Source organism: Panthera leo, chromosome A2 (genome assembly GCF_018350215.1).
Source record: "Panthera leo isolate Ple1 chromosome A2, P.leo_Ple1_pat1.1, whole genome shotgun sequence".
Classification (NCBI taxonomy): Eukaryota; Metazoa; Chordata; class Mammalia; order Carnivora; family Felidae; genus Panthera; species Panthera leo.
Genome location: NC_056680.1, coordinates 114,712,531 through 114,735,917, shown reverse-complemented (window position 1 = coordinate 114,735,917; position 23,387 = coordinate 114,712,531). Strand labels below are relative to the sequence as shown.

The window sequence follows — 23,387 nt, the reverse complement described above, 5'->3', positions numbered from 1 at the left end:
ATTCAAAAAATATTTAATAAGGTTTTACTATATCTCAAACCCTGCTATGGACACTAGGGATACAACGATGCACAACACAAAGTCCCTGCCCTTACTGAGCTACAGATTAAATATAATTTTTTAGGGGCGCCTGGGTGGCGCAGTCGGTTAAGCGTCCGACTTCAGCCAGGTCACGATCTCGCGGTCCGTGAGTTCGAGCCCCGCGTCAGGCTCTGGGCTGATGGCTCGGAGCCTGGAGCCTGTTTCCGATTCTGTGTTTCCCTCTCTCTCTGCCCCTCCCCCATTCATGCTCTGTCTCTCTCTGTCCCAAAAATAAATTAAAAACGTTGAAAAAAAAAAAAAAATTTAATAAATAAATAAATAAATAAATAAATATAATTTTTTAAAAACTTAATGAAACAATAATCTATTTTTATTTTTTTAATGCTTATTTATCTTGAGAGAAAGTGAGCGAGTACAAACAGGAAAAGGGCAAAGAGACAGGGATAGAGAGACTCCCAAGCAGACTCTGTGCCACCAGCACAGAGCCCAACGTGGGTCTCGAACTCACAAACTGTGAGCCAAAATCAAGAGTCAGATGCTCAACTGACTGAACCACTGAGGCACCCCACAATAATCTATTTTTAAAAGGATAGATACATACATAGACTTTTCTGGGAAGATTCACAATAACAATGGTGCTTCTGGATGGCTGAGGTACATAATGATAGAGATGTGCTTCTTTTCGTAACTTTTGAATATTTTATCATACATACGATATATTAAGGAACTACCTTGAAATCAACATAAGAGCTGTACAACAGAGAATGAACTGCTCTGAACTTAAGCAGAGGCTGAAGGCCATCTGTTGGATCTATTACTGAAGAAATTCTTCTGAGGGCTAGAAACTAGTGAATTAATTATCCTCTAATACCTCTGTCAGTTACATAATTCCATGATTTCTCTCCACTTGTGATATCGCCCCTGTAAGGTCTAGACTACAGTTCCCTCATTTGTTTGATAACTACGTGTGATTGCAAAACATAAATAAAGACAGCCCATTCCCAGCACTAACAGCTGCCTCAGATCACACAAGCAAATACTACACAAGCCAAGTATTCTTCTAATTTGATTTCCACAAGTAGCTACCCACATTAAACAAAGACTTCTATTTACTCACCTTCTTTATGTATACACCTAGCAGAGTGCCTAGCACACAGCTAATGGATTACAACCTGCGGTAGGCAAACTTCTAAGATGTTCCCCAATGATTTCTCCTTCCTGGTATTCATGTCCTTATACAATCCCTTCCCGCTGAGTGTAGGATTGACATAGTGAGTTGGTTATGAAAAACTGTGACTTCAGTCTAGCTAACAGACTCTGTCTACTACTTTCTCTGCTCATACACTTTGATGAAACAAGCTGCCATGATGGAAATATGGCAAAAATTGAGGGCAACTGCTGGTCAACTAGAGGGGAACTGAAGTCTATCAACAATCATGTGAGCTTAAAAGTAGATCTTCCTTGGGGCGCCTGGGTGGCTCAGTCGGTTAAGCGGCCGACTTCGGCTCAGGTCATGATCTCGCGGTCTGTGAGTTCGAGCCCCGCATCGGGCTCTGTGCTGACAGCTCAGAGCCTGGAGCCTGTTTCAGATTCTGTGTCTCCCTCTCTCTGACCCTCCCCCGTTCATGCTCTGTCTCTCTCTGTGTCAAAAATAAATAAACATTAAAAAATTAAAAAAAAAAAAAAGTAGATCTTCCTCAGCTGAGCATTAAGATGACTACTACAGGGGTGCCTGGGTGGCTCAGTCAGTTAAGCGACCGACTTCGGCTCAGGTCATGATCTTGCAGTCCATGAGTTCGAGCCCTGCGTCAGGCTCTGTGCTGACAGCTCAGAGCCTGGAGCCTGTTTCAGATTCTGTGTCTCCCTCTCTCTGACCCTCCTCCCCTGTTCATGCTCTGTCTCTCCCGGTCTCAAAAATAAAACGTTAAAAAAAAATTTTTTTTTAAAAGATGACTACTACAGCCTAGAAGATAACTCAATTGCAGCCTGTGAAAGACCCTGAAGCAGAGAACCCAAAGAAGCCATGCTCAGATTCCTGACTCACAAACAATAGGACAGTAAATGTGTGTTAAATCACTAAATTTCAGGATAACTTGTTGCAGTGTAATTTTTATATTAAGCCTAAAAGAGGAGTTTCAAGTGTTCACTTTGGGGGAAGCTGTAACCTCTAACGTAGCAGTACTGGTATTTTTCTAATGGCAAGAAATTTGTATCATAGGTTTTTTAAAAGTGTAAGACATTATCAACTTTGTTATCCCATTTCTATACTATAGCCAGTAAGTGTAATAAAATATCTCATAGTCTCCCAAAAATTGTCTCCAATGTTTTTTACTACTATCCAAGAAGTGTGGAAAGCTCCTTAGTAATCATTTCTAATGATTGTTTTTTAAATGCTAACTTCATGGGATATTAGATGTTACAAAATACAGTATTTCTGTGGCCAAATAAGTTAAAGGACTACAGAGTTAAATAAAACTGTATGCGTTCCTTCACTGCAGTCCACACAATCAAAATGGCATGAGATCATGTTATCTGGAAGGAAGAAATAAAACTGTTTTTGTTCATAGACAGATAACAACTGTCTGTATTAGAAAATCTGAAAGCACCAGAAAAAGACTCCTAGAACTAGTGACTATAGAAATGTTGTCACATATAAAGTTAACATACAAAGGTCACTTTCCTATATACAGCAATGAATAAGTGGAATTTGAATTTAAAAACACAATGCACGTGAAAAAAAATATTTACATATAAATCTAACAAAAAAGGTATAAGATCTATATGAGGAAAAGTGCAAAACTCTGATGAAAGAAATTAAAGAACTAAATAAATGGAGAGATATTCCATGTTCATGGATAAGAAGACTCAATACTGTCAAGGTATCAATTCTCTCCAACTTGATCTATAGATTCAATGCAATCTCAATCAAATTCCCAGAAAGTTATTTTGTGGATATGAACAAACTGATTCTGAAGCTTACATGAAGAGGCAATAAGACCCAGAATAGCTAACACAATATTGAAGAACAAAGTTAAAGGACTGACATTACCAACTTCAAGACTTACTATAAAGCTACACTAATCAAGAAGACTTTGTGGTATCAGCTAAAGAATAAACAAATAGATCAATGAATCAAAACAGACCTGTTAATTATAGTCAACTAATTTCTGACAAAATAGAAAAGGCAATACAATGAAGATAGTCTTTTCAACAAATGGCACTGAAACTAGACATCCATATGAATCAAGACACAGACCCTACACTCTTCACAAAAAATTAACCCAAAACGGATCACAGATCTAAATGTGAAAGGCAAAACTAAAAACTCCCATACATAACATAGGAGAAAACCTTGATGAAGTTGGGTTTGGCGATGAGTTCTAGATACAAGGCCAAATGCCATGAAAGAAGAAACTGATAAACTGGATTTCATTAAAATTAAAATTAAAAATTTCTGCTCTGCAAAAGACACTGTCAAGAAAATTAGAAGACAAGCCACAAATTATGAGACAATATTTGCAAAAGACATTTCTGATAAAGGACTGTGTTTTAAAATATACAAAGATTTCTTAAAAGTCAACAATAAGAAAACAACATGACTTAAGATGGGCCAAAAACCTTGCCAGACACCTCACCAAAGAAGATATATACAGATGGCAAATCAGCATATGAAAAAAATGTTCCAGATCATGTCTCAGAAAAATGTAAAATAAAAACAAGATACCACTATATATCTAGAATACTAACAATACCAAATGCTAGCTAGCAAGGATGTGGAGCAATAGGAATGGTAACGCAAAATGGTACAGCCACCTTAGAAGACAGTTTGGCACTAACAAAACTAAACATTCTTACCATACAATCCAGCAACTGTGCTCCTTGGTACTGACCCAAGGGAATGAAAATTTATGTCCACACAAAACCTGCACATGGATATTTATTCATAACTGTTAAAACCTACACAAAACCCAAATGATCTTCAGTAGGTAAATAGGTAAATAAACCGTGGTACATTCAGAAAATGGAGTATCATTCAGCACTAACATGAAATGAGCTATTAAGCCATGAAAAGACCTGGAAGAACCTTAAATGCATATTACTAAGTGGGAAAAAGCCAGTCTGGAAAGGCTACATACTGTATGATTCCAACTACATGACATTTTAAAAAAAGCAAAACCCTGGAGATAGTAAAAAGATTGATGGTACCAGGGGTTTAGAGCAGGCAAAACACAGGGGATTTTTAGGGCAGTGTAAATACTTTGTAGGATACTATAATGGTGAATACATGTCATTATACACTTGTCCAAACCCATAGGGATACACAATGCCAGAGGGAACCCTAATGTAAACTACAGACGTTAGGTGATAATGGTTTGTCAATGCAGGTTATCAACTATAACAAATGGACCACTCTGGTGGGGGATGCTAATGGACTATGTATATGTGAGAGGAGGGGGTATATGGGAAATCTGTGTACCTTCCTCTCAATTTTGCTGTGAACCTAAAACTTCTCTTTAATAAAATAAAGTCATAAAAATAGTTGTAAAATATTTTAAATAAGTATTTTTTTAATGACATGAGAAGGGCACCTGGGTGGCTCAGTCAGTTGAGCGTCCAACTCGATTTTTTCAGCTCAGGTCATGATCTCACAGCTCATGAATTTGAGCCCCATATCAGGCTCTGTGCTGAGAGCATGGAGATTGCTTAGGATCCTCTTTCTCCCTCCTCTTTCTGCCCCTCCCCTGCTTGTCCTCACTCTGTTCTCTCTCTCAAAATAAATAAACTGTAAATTTTTTAAAAATGGCATAAGAACTTTTAGAGTTTGATTATCATACCTCCATAAACTCATTTACTGTCATATTTATAACCTATTAATATCTAGTCATACTGGACTATTCCCTTTCAAAAGAATTTAATATTTTAATGTCTTAGTGCAGGTTATTATCTTTACCTAGGCTACCATCATCTCATTCTACCTCTTGTAAACTCCTAATTCAATGTTGAAGATTCTCCTCAAATTACTTGGGTGGCATTTTCTACCTACCCCTTCCCTCTCCCTTTCTCTGCAGAATTAAAAATTATCTTTCTCCAAAGTACTTTCTTAGTACCCTCCTTAGGGATCTTGGTTGTTCACTTGTTCACATTTCTAAATTACCCATTTATTCAATGCTGCAATCCTGGTAATCTAGGATCTAGTTCAATTGCCAGGGTAAAATAGATACTCAAAATACGTTGGCTGAATACAGCATAAATGGCAAAGCAATATGAATGATAAACATACGACAAAGAAAAGATAAAGTTAGATACTTATAAAAAGTAGTAAAACATTAATTTTAATATAATATGATCTTGAAAGATACCATAAAGACTATTTTTAATTATTACTTATATTATTTATATAATTTGTGTGGAAAATGGACAATCTAGCAGTATTTTCTAGCAATAATTCTCTGGCAGTAGTGTAAACAAGGCATTTGAATTTTTTCAGTATTTCTTTATTGTGAATGCTGTTTTGCATTCTTACAAAAAAGTAGAGGGCATTTTCAAATATTTACATTTTACATTACTGCTACACCTACAGCATATGTTTCCAACCAGTAAATGACAAAACGACCACATACCAAATGAAACTGATCCACTTTTGGGATTCCATCTTCATTTGTCTCAAATTTCTGATTTTGAACAGAAAGCTGTTAAAGAAAATGAGAACAAATAAATTCCCAATGTAACAAAACATTAATCCTTACAACCCAGTCAAATCTGGAACTCTTCAGATTCTGCAGAAAAAAGAAGGGCTCACTCAAAGGACACACATTATCTTTTAAAGAATAAAAACACTTTCATGTTAATAACTACTTGTTCACAGATAACAGTTCCTGGGGCTCCTCAAGTATCAATCAGATTTGATGAATAAACTACATGCAATTTCAATACTTCATCACCTTTTGAGTAAATATATTAAAACTCAGCAGTTTATATCATGTTGGTTGTATACATTAAGTACAAATAAATTAAGCATGTTTCTTTCCTCCCTAATACTTAACCTATATAATTCAAGAAACACGTGCTAAACTTTTAAAACTCTTACATATGGAGAATTTCTTTCATACACAAAGTATTCCAAATCCTATTTATTTCACCCAGCACCAACAACCATCAACCAATGATCACTTTTACCCTATGCACAAACCCATATATATTGTTTTTGAGGTAAATCCTATATGTCTCATAATTTCATCTGTAAATATTTTAGTACATATTTCTAAAAGATAAAGTCTTTTACTGTGACACAATATTATCAGATTAAAAATCAGTAAATTTTTTTTAGTAATTCTTTAATACAGGCATACCTCAGAGATATTATGGGTGTGGATCTAGACCACTGCAATAAAACAAATATCACAATAAAGCAAGTCAAATGAATCTTTTGCTTTCCCAGTGCACATAAAAGTTACATTTATATCATACTGTAGTTTATTAAGTGTACAATAGCATTATGCCTAAAAGAAAAACCATATATATATATATATATATATATATATATATATATATATAAATTAAAAAATACCTACTGTTAGAAAATGCTAACCATCATCTAAGCTTCAGTGAGTCATAATCACTGATCACAGATCACCATAATGAATTTAATAATAATCAAAAAGGCCTGAAATATTATGAAAGTTACCAAAATGTGACACAGACACTACGTAGACAAATGCTGTTGGAAAAACGGCACCAACAAATGCTTGACACAGGGTTGCCACAAACTTTCAATTTGTAAAAAATGAAGCATCTGCAAAATGCAATAAAGTGAAGCACAATGAAACTAGATATGCCTGTATAAAATATCATTTTCAATTTTTTTAAGATTTTATTTTTGAGTAATCTCTATACCCAACATGGGGCTCAAACTTAACAACCCCAATCAAGAGTTACATGTTCTACCCAATGAGCCAGCCAGGCACCCCTAGTTTTCAAATTTTTAATCATCTTATAAATATCATAAGTTACTTTACTTATATAAAGTTTATTTAAATCCATACCCAAATAAGTTCCACACACTGTAATTTAAAAATGAGCAAAAAGACAGGGTGCCTGGGTGGCTCAGTCAGTTAAGCCTCCAACTTTGGCTCACGTCATGATTTCACAGTTCACAGTTTGGGCCCCACACTGGGCTCTCTGCTGTAAGCATGGATCCTTTGTCCTCCTCTCTCACTGCCCCTCCCCTGCTTGTTCTCTCTCTCTCTCTCTCTCCCTCCCTCCTCTCTCTCTCGCTCTCAAAAATAAATAAACATTTTTTTTTAATGAGCAAAAGGACTTCTGGTTTATTCCTGCTTCTCACCATTAAGTAAAACTATGTTTCAAATAACATAACAACCAAAGGCGATCTCCAAAAGGTCAAAAGAGGAAAATAAACTGATTAGAGACCCTGGGACGGGAGGAGTGAGAGTGACAGGGTGTCTTAAGGCCCCCACATAAAAAAAACAAAAACAAAAAAAATGTGACTCAAATAGGATAAACTCAAATTAATGAAACTTCTGAAAACTAAAAACAAAACAAAATAATCTTGAAAGCAACCGAAGAAAAACATTACCTACTGAGAAATATCAATTTGAATAACAGAGCATTTCTTATGTGAAACCATGGAAACCAGAAGGAAGTGGCACATCTTTCACCCGATAAAAGAACTTTCAACCACAAATTCTATATCCAGCAAAACTATCCATCGGGAAAAAAGGTGAAATCAAAATGCTCTCCGATGAAGGGAAACTAAAAGAATATGTCACCAGAAGACATACTCTTAAAGACTGGCTAAAGGAAGTACTTCAACCAAAAAGGAAATAAATTTTGAAAGAAGTACGGGGTGCAGCACCTGGGTGGCTCAGTTGGTTGAGCATCCAACTCTTGGTTTTGGCTCAGGTCATGATCTCACAGTTCATGGAACTGAGTCCTGCAACACGCTCTGCGATGCACAGCCTGCTTGGGATTCATTCATTCTCTCTCTCTCAATAAATTAAATAAACATTTAAAAGAAAAATGAATATTGGAGCATCAGGAAGGAGTAACAATGGAAAGAACAGAAATATGAGGGAATACCAAAGACTATCCCTCTCACCATAAGTTTCCTAAATCATATACAATGACTGATTGTATTACACTATCTCACATTCAAGACAATGCTGGTTAAAAGTAGGAGGGCAAAGGAACCTAAACAAAAGCCTTCTACACTTCACTCAAAGTGTTGAAACACTGATACCAGTAGAATGTAATAAGACACATACATATAATATCCATACTAACAACTAAGAAAACTACAGAAGGCAATACACTTAAAAACACCATAATAAATCAAGATCAACTCTTAAAAAATATTCAAGTAACCCAAAGGAAGGCAAGAAAAATCAATAAATAAGAGACAGAAGAAAAAAAACAAAACAAATAATAAAATGATAGATTTACTCCCAAAGTATCAATAATCACCTTAAGTGTTACAACAACATAAATTGACCTAGAGAGTATTATACTAAAGGAAAGTCAGACAGAGAAAGACAAATACCATATGATTTCACTTCAATGTGGAATCTAAAAAACAAACAAAATAGACGCATAGATACAGAGAATAATCTGGTGATTGTTAAAGGGGTGGAATTTGGGGGAGATGGACAAAAGATGAGAAAGGGATTAAAAGATAGAAACTTTCAGTTATAAAATAAACAAGACATTGGGATGCAATGGAAAACACAGGGCATATGGTTAGTAATAATTCAGCAACTTTATATGGTGACAGATGGCAACTAGATTCACTTCATAATGTGTATATATAAATGCTAAATCATTATATTGTGCACCTGAAACTAATATAATATTGTAAGTCAACTACATTTCAATTAAAAAAATAATAAAATTTCCTAGTGTTAACTAGAAAATTCCCATGTTTTAAAAATATTTCTTAAATCACCATAAGTATCTACTACCTCAATTAAAAAGCAAAGACTTAGCAAATATAAAACACAATGCAATAGTATGTACAACCATATTTACAAGAAATTGACTTCAAATTCAACACAGTTTTAAAATAAATGGATGGTAAAAAAAAAATACCACACAAAATTAATTTTAAGAACAAAGAGATGGTCATATTAATTATAAGATAAAGTAGATGTTAGAGCAGAGAAAATTAGTACAAAGAAGGATGTTACATAATGATAAAAGGATCAATACACCAGAAAGACATTACAATCCTAATATGTACACACCAAACAATAAGATCTTAAGATATAGGAAGCAGAAATGGTAAAGTTGAAAGGAGAAATACACAAATTCAAATTAGAGTTGCAGGCTTCAGCAGCTCTCTCAAAAACTAATGAAACTACTAGATAGAAAAACAGTAAGGATAAAAAGATATGAAGAACATAATTAACGAGATGTAATTTACATGTATATGTATAGTAAATTCCACCCAATAACAGAATACACATTTTTTTTTTCAAGATCTCAAGAAATATTCACCAACATAGACCATATCCTAGCAATAAAACAAACCTCAACCAATGTTCAAGGATGGTAGCACATAGATTACGCTCTTTGGCCACTATTAAATCAAAGTAGAAATAGAGAAATACAGTAAGAAAATGTCTGAACACACGAAAACTAAATACCACAGTTCTAAATAATTCATGGTCAAGAAGAAATCTCAAAGGAAGTTAAAACATACATAAAACAAAATGAAACGGCAGGTAAGATTTGCTTACTGACTCCTGAGATTCCCAGGAGCATCCAGACAAACTCTTAAGAACCATGTGGTTCAAGTGCTACAGGCTGAAATAGATTACTATTTCCCTTACCTCTGTTATCCTACACCTTTCAACAAAAGCTTCAATTTCCTATATTAAAACTCTTTAGAAGTGAAGTAAAGCATGGCTTCTGTTTTCCTGACTGAACCCTAACTGAGTCCTCAAAACTACATTCTATCCAGCATCAAAGCAAAGAAAATTGCAGATTATAAGAAGTTAATAAAAAGAAAACTACAGGCCCAAAAATGGTATCACTCAAGTTAAGCTCCCAAGTCAGTAAACCAAGACTTATTAATATCTAACTTAACTTCAGTTTCAACCTCCCCCCAGGAATGTAACCTCTAGCCAATCAACATAGGAATTTCCTGGTCAGCACTAGGAAATTTACTGACAAATCCCCTTTGTTCCCCTTAGGAGAATGATCTTGCCTAAAACAATGGATTTTTTGCAAATGATTCCTTTTATTCTACTTCCACTTTACCTTTAAAAACCTTTCCTTTTCTATAGTCCTTTGGAGCTCGCTTCTACTTACTAGACGGGATATTGCCAGATCCATGAATTGATTAATAAAGCTAATAGATCTTTAAAATTTATTCAGTTGACATTTTGTTATTTAACAAAGGCTTATCTTCTAACAAGCCTCTTACTAAGAAGCTAATTAGCCTCTTATTAGCATGAACTAGCACACTGATCTAAGAGATAATTAGAAAATTTTGAGAATTCATAACAGGTAAAAATGCCAAGGCATGATTAACTAGAAGGCAAGATGAGGGAGATGGAAGAATCAAAGTAGAACACAAGTTGTTGGCTCAGATGACTGGAAAAGGCTATTGGGGGAAAGTTGGGTGAAATGGGATAGTAGTAAAGAGTGCACATTCTGGAGACAGACTGGCTGGGTTTGAATCTTGGTTCCACCTCTTAGCAGCCATGGGATCCTAGACAAATCATCTAATTTCTCTTTGCCTCAGTTTCCTCACTCATAAGGCTGTGGGGAATAAGCTTAGGAATTCCCTGAGCTTGCACCGATGGGTCAACAAGCCATAAAGAAATAGAAAGACACAGGATGTACGCATCCAAAATTAGATAAACAAGATTAGGTAAACAGGGCAAAGGCCCCCAATATAGGACAAAGGTATAGGAACAGGAAATCTCAGGATGAAAATACCCAAGACTGGGTAAACAAGATTAGGTATTCAGGGAGGAAGCACCCCCCAATTTAGCACAATAGCAGAAAGCTGCTTTCACAGGAAGGAAGGACCAAAATAGGTAAATAGTTAAACAGGGCTATAGACAGCAGCAGGGCAAAGTTGCCCAGAGTGGAGCTAATTAGCAAAAGATAGATGCCTTGTTGACCCTGATGTAGCATGCTCTGTCTTATCCCCTAGGCTAGCTAAGATAAACAGATGGGGTACTTCATGCCTGCTGTAAACAACCATCTGCCTGGCATCAGGACTTTGTTTTTTATTGACCCAAACCCCTAATATGTTTTTACTGACCAAAACCCCTAATACCACATATCTTCAAAACCCCCTTTCCCTCACACCTATGAGTTAATGTTCACAGTTTAATTGTCTCTTTGTGCATGCCCATCATGCTTATAAGTCTTCTGATCCTAGTAAAAATGGAGCAAGGACCCTTACTCAGGCTCTTGTCTCCTCCTGGACATTAGCCTCTCTCTCATTTCAATCCTGCATCCACTCTCTTGCTGGACAAGAGAGAACTCCAGACCCAGAGTCTACTACAAAAGACCACTGCAAGAATTAGGTTGGATAAATACATGCAAAGTAACTGATACATAGTAAGTACTCAATAAGTGTTACCTATTTTTGTTTTTTAAGTATCACGTAACTCAGGACATAGGGTTAGGAATGTAAAATGTTGTTTTTATAAGGGCCTCTAGTCTTATCCCTAAGAATAGCTTGGTAATTAAATGTTGACAATAGTGAATCTGGTTGAAGAGTATAAAGAGTTTCATGATTCTTTGTTTCTGAGTAAAAATTTCCACAACAAAACAAAAACTAATAGTTGTGCTTGTCCTAACTGGCCCACTTTGATCTTAGGGATAATGGTTTGTATGACAGACTAGATTTCCTTTCTTATAATTGCTAGAAGAAAGATTAGAGCTATCCTAAGTGGCTTATCCATAGAAAATGTATTCATCAAGGATAGAAAAAAGGCTTGTTTTTCAATCAGTACTAATCCCTTTGAGTGCTATTTTCAGGTCATATCTGAGCCCAATGAACATGACCATGATCATTTTGCAGTGTCTGCTATAAGAAAAGAATGGCAACACATGAATTGTGTATCAGCAGTACTAAACAGGTTTCAGTGGTGGATATTTGGTAGTACTCTCATTCATGGTTTGATTTTATGTTCACACCCTCTCTTTCTTATCTACTTTCAATTTATCATGTCTTGTTCTATTTTAAAGTACTTCTGTGAATGAATTGCCTTGTGTCCTTTCTGGAACAATATAAGGTATCTAGTAAATTAAGATGAAGTTATGCAGCAGGAATGTACACACTACTGGAAACTCTGGCCAGAGAACTGGGTTACTGTCATAAATGTGGGAGCTACTAACAAATAAATGGTACCAGACACTAAGAGAGTAAATAAGAAAACCCAAGGAAAGGCTATACAGTGAAAATTTTAGTAGAATGTAAGGAAAAATGGTGGGGGCACTAACACTTAACATGCATTAAAGAAGAGTAAAGGAAATGCCCAGTCACAAAGGTAAAAGGAACTCAGAAGATGTGCCATAGAAAACAATGAGTAAAGAAATTACCGTGGGGGCACCTGGGTGGCTCAGTTGGTTAAGCTGCCGATTTCAGCTCAGGTCATATGATCTCACCATTTGGTAGTTCAAGCCCCATGTTTGGCTCTGTGCTGACAGCTCAAAGCCTGGAGCCTGCTTCAGATTCGGTGTCTCCCTCTCTCTCTGCCGCTCCCCCACACACATACTCCCTCCCTCCTCTCTCTCTCTCTCTCCCTCTCTCTCAAAAATAAACATTAAAAAAAAAAAGAAATAATTCACACACCCACACAACATTGAGTCTTCAGTCTATGACCATGATGGCTTCGTATTTGTCTTTCTTTGCCCCTGCCCTGCTTGCACTCTCTCCCTCTCTCTCAAAATAAACATTAAAATAAATAAATAAATAAATAAATAAATAAATAACTGCGGATTTTTTGTTTTGAAATTTTTTAATGTTTATTTCTGAGAGAGAGAGAGAGAACGAGCCTGGGAGGGGCAGAGAGAGAGGGAGACACAGAATCTGAAGCAGGCTCCAGGCTTTGAGCTGTCAGCACAGAGCCTGACATGGGGCTTCAACTCACAAAGTGCAACTTCATCACCTGAGCTGAAGCCCAACACTTAACTGACTGAGCCACCCAGGCACCCGTTTTGTTTTTGTGATACACCAGACTTAACCATATTTTTAGGCTGACGGAGAAGTACAGAATAAGAAGAAATACACTGAGGCAGTAATTGACATCCAGGTATAATTTATATAAAATATTTTATAAGTCAGTTAAGCACCAACTTTGGCTCAGGTCATGATCTCGTGGTTTGGGAATTTGAGCCCCATGCTGGGCTCTTTGCTGACAGCTCAGAGCCTGGAGCTTGCTTCAGATTCTGTGTCTCCCTCTCTCTGCCTCTCCCCTGCTCATACTCTGTCTCTCTTTCTCAAATATAAACATCAAAACAATTTTTCAAAAAAAAAAAGGCCCAGAAGCATTTTTGCTGAAATTGTATTGAATCCATAGACTTATTTAAGAATTCACATCCAGAGGTACCTGGGTGGCTCAGTCAGTTGAGTGTCCGACTTTGGCTCAGGTCATGATCTCACAGTCCATGAGTTCAAGCCCCACGTCAGGCTCTGTGCTGACAGCTCAGCCTGGAGCCTGCTTCAGATTCTGTGTTTCCCTCTCTCTCTGCCCCTCTCCCACACACATACACTCTCTCTCTTCTCTTCTCTCTCTCTCTCTCTCTCTCAAAAATAAACATTAAAAAAAAAGAATTCACATTCAGTCCATGACCATGATGCAACTCTCCATTTATTTACATCTTATTTAATTTTGCTCAATATATCATAGTTTTCAGGGTATAGGTCTTACGTATCTTTTGTCATGTTTATCCCTAAAAACTCCGTATTTTTGATACCTATGTAAATGATTTTAATTTCAATTTCCTATTGTTGGTTGCTAGTATAGAGAAATACAGTTAATTATTATGCTGACTACATCCTGCAACCTTGCTAAACTTACTGGTTAGTCGTAGTAGCTCTTAAGTACATTCCTCAAGACTGTACATAATTAATCATGTCATTTTTGAATAAAAACAGCTTTACTTCTCCATTTTTAAACTGTATGCATTTTATTTGTTTTTGTAGTCTTATTATACTGGCTAAAACTAGGATCAGCAAACTCTCACTTGCACACCAAATTTATGCCACTGCTTATTTCTTATACAGCCTACATGCCAAGAATGTTTTCACATTTTTAAGTGTTTAATAGAAAATTAGGAGTGTCTGGGTGGCTCAGTTAGTTAAGCACCCAACTCGATTTCAGCTCAGGTCATGATCTCACAGTCATGAGATAAAAACCCACATTAGGCTCTGCACTGACAACACAGAGCCTGCTTGAGATTCTCTCTCTCCTCTCTCTCTCTCTCTGCCCCTCCCCTGCCTTCACGCTCTTTCCCTCCCAAAATAAATAAATAAACATTTATTTTATTTATTTAATATGAAATTTATTGTCAAATTGGTTTCCATACAACACCCAGTGCTCATCCCAACAGGTGCCCTCCTCAGTGCCCATCATCCACCCTCTCTTCCCTCCCACCCCCATCAACCTTCAGTTTATTCTCAGTTTTTAAATAAACATTTAAAAAGTAAAATAAAGAAAAGAAAAGAATACTATTTCGAGGCACCTGGGTGGCTCAGTCAGTTAAGCATCCAACTCTTGATTTCAGCTCAGGCCATGATCTCCCAGTTCGTGAGTTCAAGCCCCATATCAGGCTCCGGGCTGGCAGTGCAGAGCCTGCTTGGGATTCTCTCTCTCTCTCTCTCTCTCTCTCTCTGCCCCAATCCCTGCTCACTCTCTCTCTCTCTCAAAAATGAATAAACTTGAAAAAAAAAGAATACTATTTCATGACACATTAAAATTATATGAAATTCAAATTTCAATTCCATAAATAAAGTTTTACTTATTTATTTATTGCAACAGAGCCATTCATTCATTTACATATTTTATGGCTACCTTATGGAGCAGCAGAGACTATATGACTCACATAGCCTAAAATATTTACCATCTGGCCCTTTATAGAAAATTTTGCTGACCCCTGGGCTAGAACCTCCAGAACAATGTTAAGCAAAAGAAATAAAAACAGAAAAATATAAAAAAAGAAAAACAAAAAAAAGAAGTAAAAACAGATATTCCTCCCTTGTTAATACCAATCCCTCAAAATTCACAGGAAAGAATAGGTTTAAGCCATGGATTAAAAAACAGCTATTTGGTTTATAATGAAAACAGGAACACTTACTCAAGGCTCATTTAACATTTACTTTCCACATATGCAGGAACTGCTTACAGATTAATATAGGACAAAATTATCTTCACTGTTAATCTTGCCTTAAAGAAAGGTAAAACAATAGCATAATATGTAAAATATATATCAAGCAAATTGTAGAAAGTATATAATAGGTGACAGGAAGTATATGAATAGTTTTTGAAAAAACTGTAAAAAAAAGAAAAGAACAATTTTCTACTAAATTTTTCTAATTTTTCTTCTAAAAATCTACCACTGCTTTTCATCCAGAGCAATATGTTGAGCAAAACCACTATAAAATTATCACTTTATATACTTAAGCACATACAAATATGTTTGTACATATATATATGTATATATGTATATATATACATATATATACATATATGTACATATGTTTGTACATATATATGTATATGTATATATATACATATATATGTATATGTGTATATATATATACATATACATATATATATATGAAACTAACCTATTACAATAAAAAATTACATACCCATAATAAAAGGCAGCCATAAGCATACAAGTCAGAACTTGGAGAAGCAGGCTTTCCCATTTTCAGTTCAGGTGATATCAAACTCAAGTCACCAACCATCATGTTCACTGAAGCTCGCTGATTCTACAAAAACAACAGGTTAAAAATTTTAGAGGCAACACAGATGAGTTAAGTCCTCTGCATTTAATTAACACAAAAAAACAAATTCATTTGAAATATTTCATTCTCTCTTGCTTTAAAATATTTTTATTCAATTTTTGCTATTATAAATTGCTCTTAAAATTAGTCTCATACAATTAATAGTGAGACTTTGGTTACATTTCACATTACAGATTGAAGTAGATTAAAAACCAAAAAACACCAATTATTTAAATATTTGGTACTTCTTGTAAAAATAAAATTCATTAGGGCAAGAAGGAGTGCTATTTTCTAATTCTGAAAATTCTAAATAACTTTAAAAATTGGAAGTCAACAAAGTACTTTCCTTCCTTACTGATCATTTTTTAATTTGCTTTCTTTTTAATTTTTTTTTAATGTTTATTTATTTATTTATTTTGAGAGACAGAGTGTGAGCGGGAGAGGGGCAGAGAGAGGGAGAGACACAGAATTCAAAGCAGGCTCCAGGCTCTGAGCTGTCAGCACAGAGCCCGACTCCAAGCTTGAACTCACAAACCATGAGATCATGACCTGAGCCGAAGTTGGACGCTTAACCGACTGAGCTACCCAGGCGCCTCATTTTTTAAAATTGTTTTAATGTCTATTTTTGAGAGAGAACAGGAGCAAGGGACGGGCAGAAAGAGAGAGGGAGACATAGAACCCGACACAGGCTCCAGGCTCTGAGCCTCTGAGCTGTCACCACAGAGCAGGAAGTGGGGCTCGAACCCGTGAACTTGTGACCTGAGCCGAAGGTGGACACTTAACCGATTGAGTGACCCAGGCGCTGTGATCATTTTCTTTTTTTTTTTAATGTTGTTTTTTTGTTTTTTTTACTCTTGACAGAAAGAGAGACAGAACGTGACAGGGGAGGAGCAGAGAGAGAGGGAGACACAGAATCTGAAGCAGGTTCCAGGCTCAGAACTGTCAGCACAGAGCCCAACACGGGTCTCAAACTAACAAACCGTGCAAGATCATGACATGAGCCGAAGTCAGACACTTAACTGAGCCACCCAGGCACCCCTGTTTTTGGGGGGTTTTTTGAGGTACCAAACTATTTTCCAAAGTGATTCCTCTATCTTTTCACATTCTCATCAGCAATGTTTGAGGATTTCAATTTTTTTTTTTTTTCAACGTTTTTTATTTATTTTTGGGACAGAGAGAGAGACAGAGCATGAAGGGGGGAGGGGCAGAGAGAGAGGGAGACACAGAATCAGAAACAGGCTCCAGGCTCCGAGCCATCAGCCCAGAGCCTGACGCGGGGCTCGAACTCACAGACCGCGAGATCGTGACCTGGCTGAAGTCGGACGCTTAACCGACTGCGCCACCCAGGCGCCCCTAGGATTTCAATTTCTCTGCATTCTTGCGAACATTTTATTGTCTGACCAGTTTTTTTTTTTTAAGTTTGTTTAGAAAGAGAGAGAAAATCCCAAGCAGGCACCCTGTCAGCGCCAAACCCAATACGGGTCTTGAACTCAGGAACAGTGAGATAATGACCTGAGCCAAAATGAAGAATCAGATGCTTAACAGAGTGCAACACCCAGGTGCCCCAGAGCAATTCCCTTTTGACTAGTATAAGTCATAATGCTTTATACTTCAGTCATCTGCAAATCACACGGTAATGCCACCTGTGTATATGCAGTCTTAATGGTTTTCATATGGTAGCTCAAAAAGATGAGAAAATGAAAAAGTAAAACTATAAAGAAATGCTGGATTATGAAGGATTTATACAATGTATATTTATTGAAATATTTATATTAGTTTTTCTGAAAATTAAGATAATGTCCTAAGAAAAACAACTAAATGAGGAGTTTAAAAAGGTTCTCAACTGGTAAGGGTCCTGGTTAACTCACCTTTTGAGCATGCCATTTGCAATATTATACATATCATAATTACTCCAAGAATTATTCTTCCCCCTTTATACTGACTTGTCAACTGTCGTTATCTCCCAAAACATTGTTTTAATTTTCATTTAAAATTATTTACACTGAAATACTGATTAAACTCACCTTTGCTCAACTTTTTCACACTACTTTCAGATTGAAATATTAATCAGGAAGAAAAATTTGAAAGATAGTCTGTTGTCAAGATCACTGCTTTTCAGACTTTACAGTGCATGTGAATCACCTGGGATCTTGTTAATATGCAAATTTTTATTCAGCATTTTTGGGATGGAGATTGTGCATTTCTTCTTTTTTTTTTTTAACGTTTATTTATTTTTGAGACAGAGGGAGACAGAGCATGAACGGGGGAGGGGCAGAGAAAGAGGGAGACACGGAATCTTAGGCAGGCTCCAGGCTCCGAGCCATCAGCCCAGAGCCTGATGCAGGGCTCGAACTCACAGACCGCGAGATTGTGACCTGAGTTAAAGTCGGATGCTTAACCGACTGAGCCACCCGGGCACCCTGTGCATTTCTTAACAAGCTCTCAGGTGATGCTGTAGCTGCTGGTCTTTTGGTTACACTGTGAGAAGCAAGGATAAACATACTGGGAGGAGAAGACATAATTAACAATTAGTGGTATGTGCTAAGTAATTATCATGCTAATTACCTTTACCTTTACAATCACTCTTTAAGGTAGATACTATTCCCATTTTATAGTTGATTTAGCCTCAAAGAGTTTAAAACCCAAGGTCACACAGCAAGTAAGTGGGAGGGTAAGAATTGCAGCCAAGGTCTGAATCCAGGGTTCATGTTCTTGTTACTGATCATCCTTTGACATTAGAAATCACTGGAAATGGTATACTTGGAAAATGATGGAGAAGGGGGTAGTGGGAAGAGCCCAGGTGGCTCAGTGGGTTAAGCATGTGACTTCAGCTCAGGTCATGATCTTGCGGTTTATGAGTTAGAGCCCCCTATCAGGCTCTGTGCTGACAACTCAGAGCCTGGAGCCTGCTTCAGACTCTGTCTTCCTCTCTCTCTGCCCCTCCCCTGCTTGCTATCTCTCTCTCTCTCTCTCTCTCTCTCTCTCTCTCTCTCTCTCTCTCTGTTAAAAATAAACATTAAAAGAAAAAAATTTTTAAAAGGTGGAAGAGTTACTATAGAGCAAAACAAATATATATAGCAAAAAATTCCACTCCCAAGGGAAATGAAAATATATGTCCACACAAAAATTTGTACACTAATGTCCATAGCAGCATTATTCACAATAATCAAAAAGTGGAAACAACCCAAATGTCTATCAAATGATGACTATAAAACCAAAATATGGTACACCCACAGAATAAAATATTACTTGGGCATTTTAAAAAAGGAATGATGTTCAGATGCATGCTATAAGACACATAAACCTTGAAAACATTACACTAAATGAAATAAGCCAATCACAAAAGGCCACATATTGAATGATTCCATTTATAGGAAATGTCTGGACTAGTACATCCACAGAGATGAAATTGAATTAGCGGTTTCCAAAGGGCTGAGTAAAGGAGGAAATGAGGAGTGACTGCAAATTCATATGGAGTTTCTTTTGGAGGGAGTGTCCTGAAATTAGAAAGGTGATCAATGTACCACTGTGTCAATATACTGAAAAACAGTACTGATTGTACACATTATAATATGTGAATTATATCTCAATAAAGCTGTTGTTTTAAAAAAGAAACCTGGGCCGCCTGGGACGCTCAGTCAGTTGAGTATCCAACTCTTGACTTCAGATGAGGGCATGATCCCAGGGTCATGGGATCAGGCCCTGCATCAGGCTCCATGCTGCACATGGAACCTGCTTAAGATCCTCTCTCTCTCCCTCTGCCACTCTCCCTTGCTCATGTGCACATGCACTCTATCTCTAAAAAAAATAAAATTTAAAAAACTGCTGCCTTGTGATCATATATATTTTGAGGCCACCCATTCTGCCAAAAAAAAAAAAAAATAGACCACAATATGCTCTTTCATTGTCTGATATCTCCTATCTCTACAAACTGCTTGTTCTGAGGTAATATGACACCAAATTAGCAACTAATGTAGTTGAACCAGCACTTAAACTAAATGGAAAAGTCCAGGGATGCCTGGGTGGCTCAGTCAGTTGAGCATCCAACTCTTGATTTCAACTCAGGTCATGATCTCACGGTTCATGGAATCAAGCCCCAGATTCTCTCTCTCCCTCTCTCTGCCTCTCCCCTGCTCACATGTTCTGTATCTGAAAATAAATAAACTTTAAAATACTTTTACATAAACAAACAAAAAAAAACCCAGAAAAGCCCAAGGTTCTCAAGTTTCTAAAAATGCCCATTAATCAAAAAATAGCAAAGTACCTATAACTACATTCAATCTACATGGGGGAGGGCACAAGCAGAAGGGGACACAGGAGTTCTCCTTGTATATATCCAAGGAATTAAATATTTCTTGATGATGAAAAAATAATTAACAAGTAGTGTCGTCAATGCCAATGAATATAATGTTAGTCTGCTCCTAATACTTAGGTTTAAAAAATACAATACACAGACTTAGAAACTCTTGTTCTAGCACCTAGCTGGTAACAGCTAATTGTTTATATTACATGCTACATGTCTTAACCAAGGCAAAGATCTCATAATAAATTACCATATTATGTAAAAGGCTGAACTAATGTCTAATAATATTAAATATTAACCTATTTGTAAAACCACTATATTTTACCACAGATTTGGTGAAGTCAAAATCTCCAACAATTCCTTGTTCACGATTTAAAGCAAATACATTGTTCTGATGAAGTGATCCATGAATTATGTCAGCCTTGTGCAATGTATGCAGGCCCTGGGCAACACCTCTCATGACCTTTAAAGCTTCCTACAGATAAGCACACAAAAAAGAAGTCAGGAAGTAGGCAAATCATTTTAACACTGAATCTTTTCTTTAATTAAAAGACTTTTCCAGGAGAGTACCTCCAAATGATCCTTTAATAAGAATATAGCATAGAGAAGGAATTAAAGACCTGAAGCCCTGATTATGTAACATCATACACATATAACTTAAGACACTACAGCCCCTAACATTGAGATTACAAATAATGAACATATAAAGCACCTAGAAAGAGAGACTAAATAGTGTTACCAGATAAGAAGAATCAGGGCATCCTGTATTTTTATTACTAATTCAAATTTACAATACAAATTAAAGCTGTTACTTAAGCACTTATAATATCAAATACACTATACTATGCAATTTACATACAGCACAACTTAAAGGTTATAAGCATGGGCTTTGGTACCAAAAGACCTAATTTCAATTCTCATCTTTGCCTCTTGCTGAGGACCCTGTGCAAGTCACTGAATCTCTGTGACCCTCATTTTTCTCATCTGTATATAACAGCATCACAGGGTTGATGTGACAATGAAATAGCCTGATACCAGGCAAAATTTTACATAATATATAAAGCATGTAGTATTCCCTCTAACATTAGGTGTTATTTTCTCATTTATTAGAAATAGTGTTTTTTACTCACTTCTGAAGTTAAAGGCACACTGGCTTGAACAGCACTCAGGTTTGCCCGAGGATAGTACGGGACCATCAGATAAGCCATAGGATCAGACTAAAAAAGCAAAACAGAATGAAACTCAAAGTGAAAAATTCTTCAATGTATTTTCAGTATACAGTGATTATACAAAATAACTTTCTCTTTTTGTTAAAAGGAATGAACTACCTTTTTAAAGCTTGGAGGTAAAACTTACTGTAAATAAAATGTTTTCTGTAAGAGATTAGCATAAAAACTTTACTGGGGTACCTGGATGGCTCAGTCGGTTAAGTGTCCGACTTCAGCTCAGGTCATGATATCGCGGATTGTGAGTTCGAGCCCTGTGTCAGGCTCTGTGCTATCAGCGCAAAGCCTGCTTCAGATCCTCTGTCCCCCCGCCTCTCTCTCTGTCCACCCCCATCATGCTCTCTCTCTCAAAAATAAAATGAACATTAAAAAAAAAACTTTACCTTACACAAAAATAGGAATATCAGTGGTAGCAACCCAGAATCTTCTTTAGTTTCTCTCCAAGCTCTGTGATAGGCAGCTGTTCTCTGAATCACCCTGGCTTCTGTGTCCACATCTACAGAATAGCCCTGATACCAGAAAAAGAGGCAATGATAATCCCAACGTTAAAAATCCTACTATAGTTATACATCATTCCAACTTAAACATAGTAATTATAAATTAAATTACATCTAATTTTTTTAATTGTATAAGTACCTTTTCTACCTGCTTTGAATATATAAATTTCCTTTATAATTTAGAAAGAACAATTCTACCTATACCTTAATAAATATTCTATAACACACTGCCACAATGGCCAAATTAATTATCCTATGATGATAAACAGTTTCCCAGATCAGTAAAGTAACCAAAGAGAAGACTGTATTGGCAAAATAGCTGAGATTTCTAAGAGAAGCATAAGAAAATAAGAACTTTAAAAGGCTAGAATTGGACAGAAAGTAATAAGTTCACCCAAAATAGACAACCAAGTATATCCAATTAAAGACATGTGTTATTTAGGGAAATGAGGGAAACTCTGAATTCAAAATTAGTTCTGGCAGCCAAACTGGAAGCATAATCATCAGGCTAGTCAACTCATATAATTCAAAAAACAAGCAGTGGATTTTCACTTTCCTGAAAGTAATGCCACCACTCCCCTGTAATATGTCTGAATCTCCCATAAATCAAAACTTAAACTTACCTTTAAAAGAATTATCTGTCCATTTACCTCAGAACAAACCAAAGGGCGCTTGCCACTAAGTTCCTTCATGGGCTCAGCATCAAGAAGATCCCGTTCCAAACTCATAGTAAGAAGACCACCAGATTTCTAGGCACAAATTTTTGTTACAGTTGAAGAATCCAAACAATTCCACTACTTTTAAATCATCGACATAATTAACTACATGCTATGAGATGGTTTGAACATCATCAACCCAACTAGAGAAACCAATAAAATAAAAATACTGAATGCTTCCTAGTTTTTCTAGTTCCTAGCTCTTGAAATCCTCTCACCCAAAGTATAATCAACATACATGTAATGGCTGCTACAGTTCCAGAACAAATTCTAAATATAACTGGGTTAATCAGACATGCATCCAAAAAACCCTGATGTTTACTTGGAAAACTTCATGTGTTTCCTAAAAAATATTAAAATGATAACAAATACAAAGAAGGTTGCAGAATGAGAATGAGAACTCTAAAAATTATGACCCCTATGAAGTAATTCTAACACCTCTGCCTCTGAAGTGGAATCCTCAAAATTGAAAATGGCTTTCAAATATTTTAATTCTATTAGATATTTCTGCCACTTTTCAAAAGGAATAAAATTTTTGCACTAAAACCTGACTACCAACATTTTAGATCAAGGTAAATCTTATCGTGGTGTAGTTTTAGTAACAAGGGTTGC

The 23,387-nt window shown here is 36.3% G+C and overlaps 1 protein-coding gene across 3 annotated transcripts in view; it reads right to left on the bottom strand.

Annotated features, from left to right (window-relative positions):
* STK31 (serine/threonine kinase 31) overlaps positions 1-23,387 on the bottom strand; it is a 76,129-nt gene that overhangs the window by 5,333 nt on the left and 47,409 nt on the right. For all 3 annotated transcript variants that reach the window (XM_042920309.1, XM_042920321.1, XM_042920315.1), the window contains 6 exons: positions 22,683-22,808; positions 21,946-22,071; positions 21,467-21,553; positions 20,662-20,811; positions 15,896-16,018; positions 5,664-5,732 (listed from right to left, as the gene is read on the bottom strand). In XM_042920309.1, the coding sequence (XP_042776243.1) occupies positions 5,664-5,732; positions 15,896-16,018; positions 20,662-20,811; positions 21,467-21,553; positions 21,946-22,071; positions 22,683-22,808 (681 nt within the window). The remainder of the gene's footprint in view (positions 1-5,663; positions 5,733-15,895; positions 16,019-20,661; positions 20,812-21,466; positions 21,554-21,945; positions 22,072-22,682; positions 22,809-23,387) is intronic.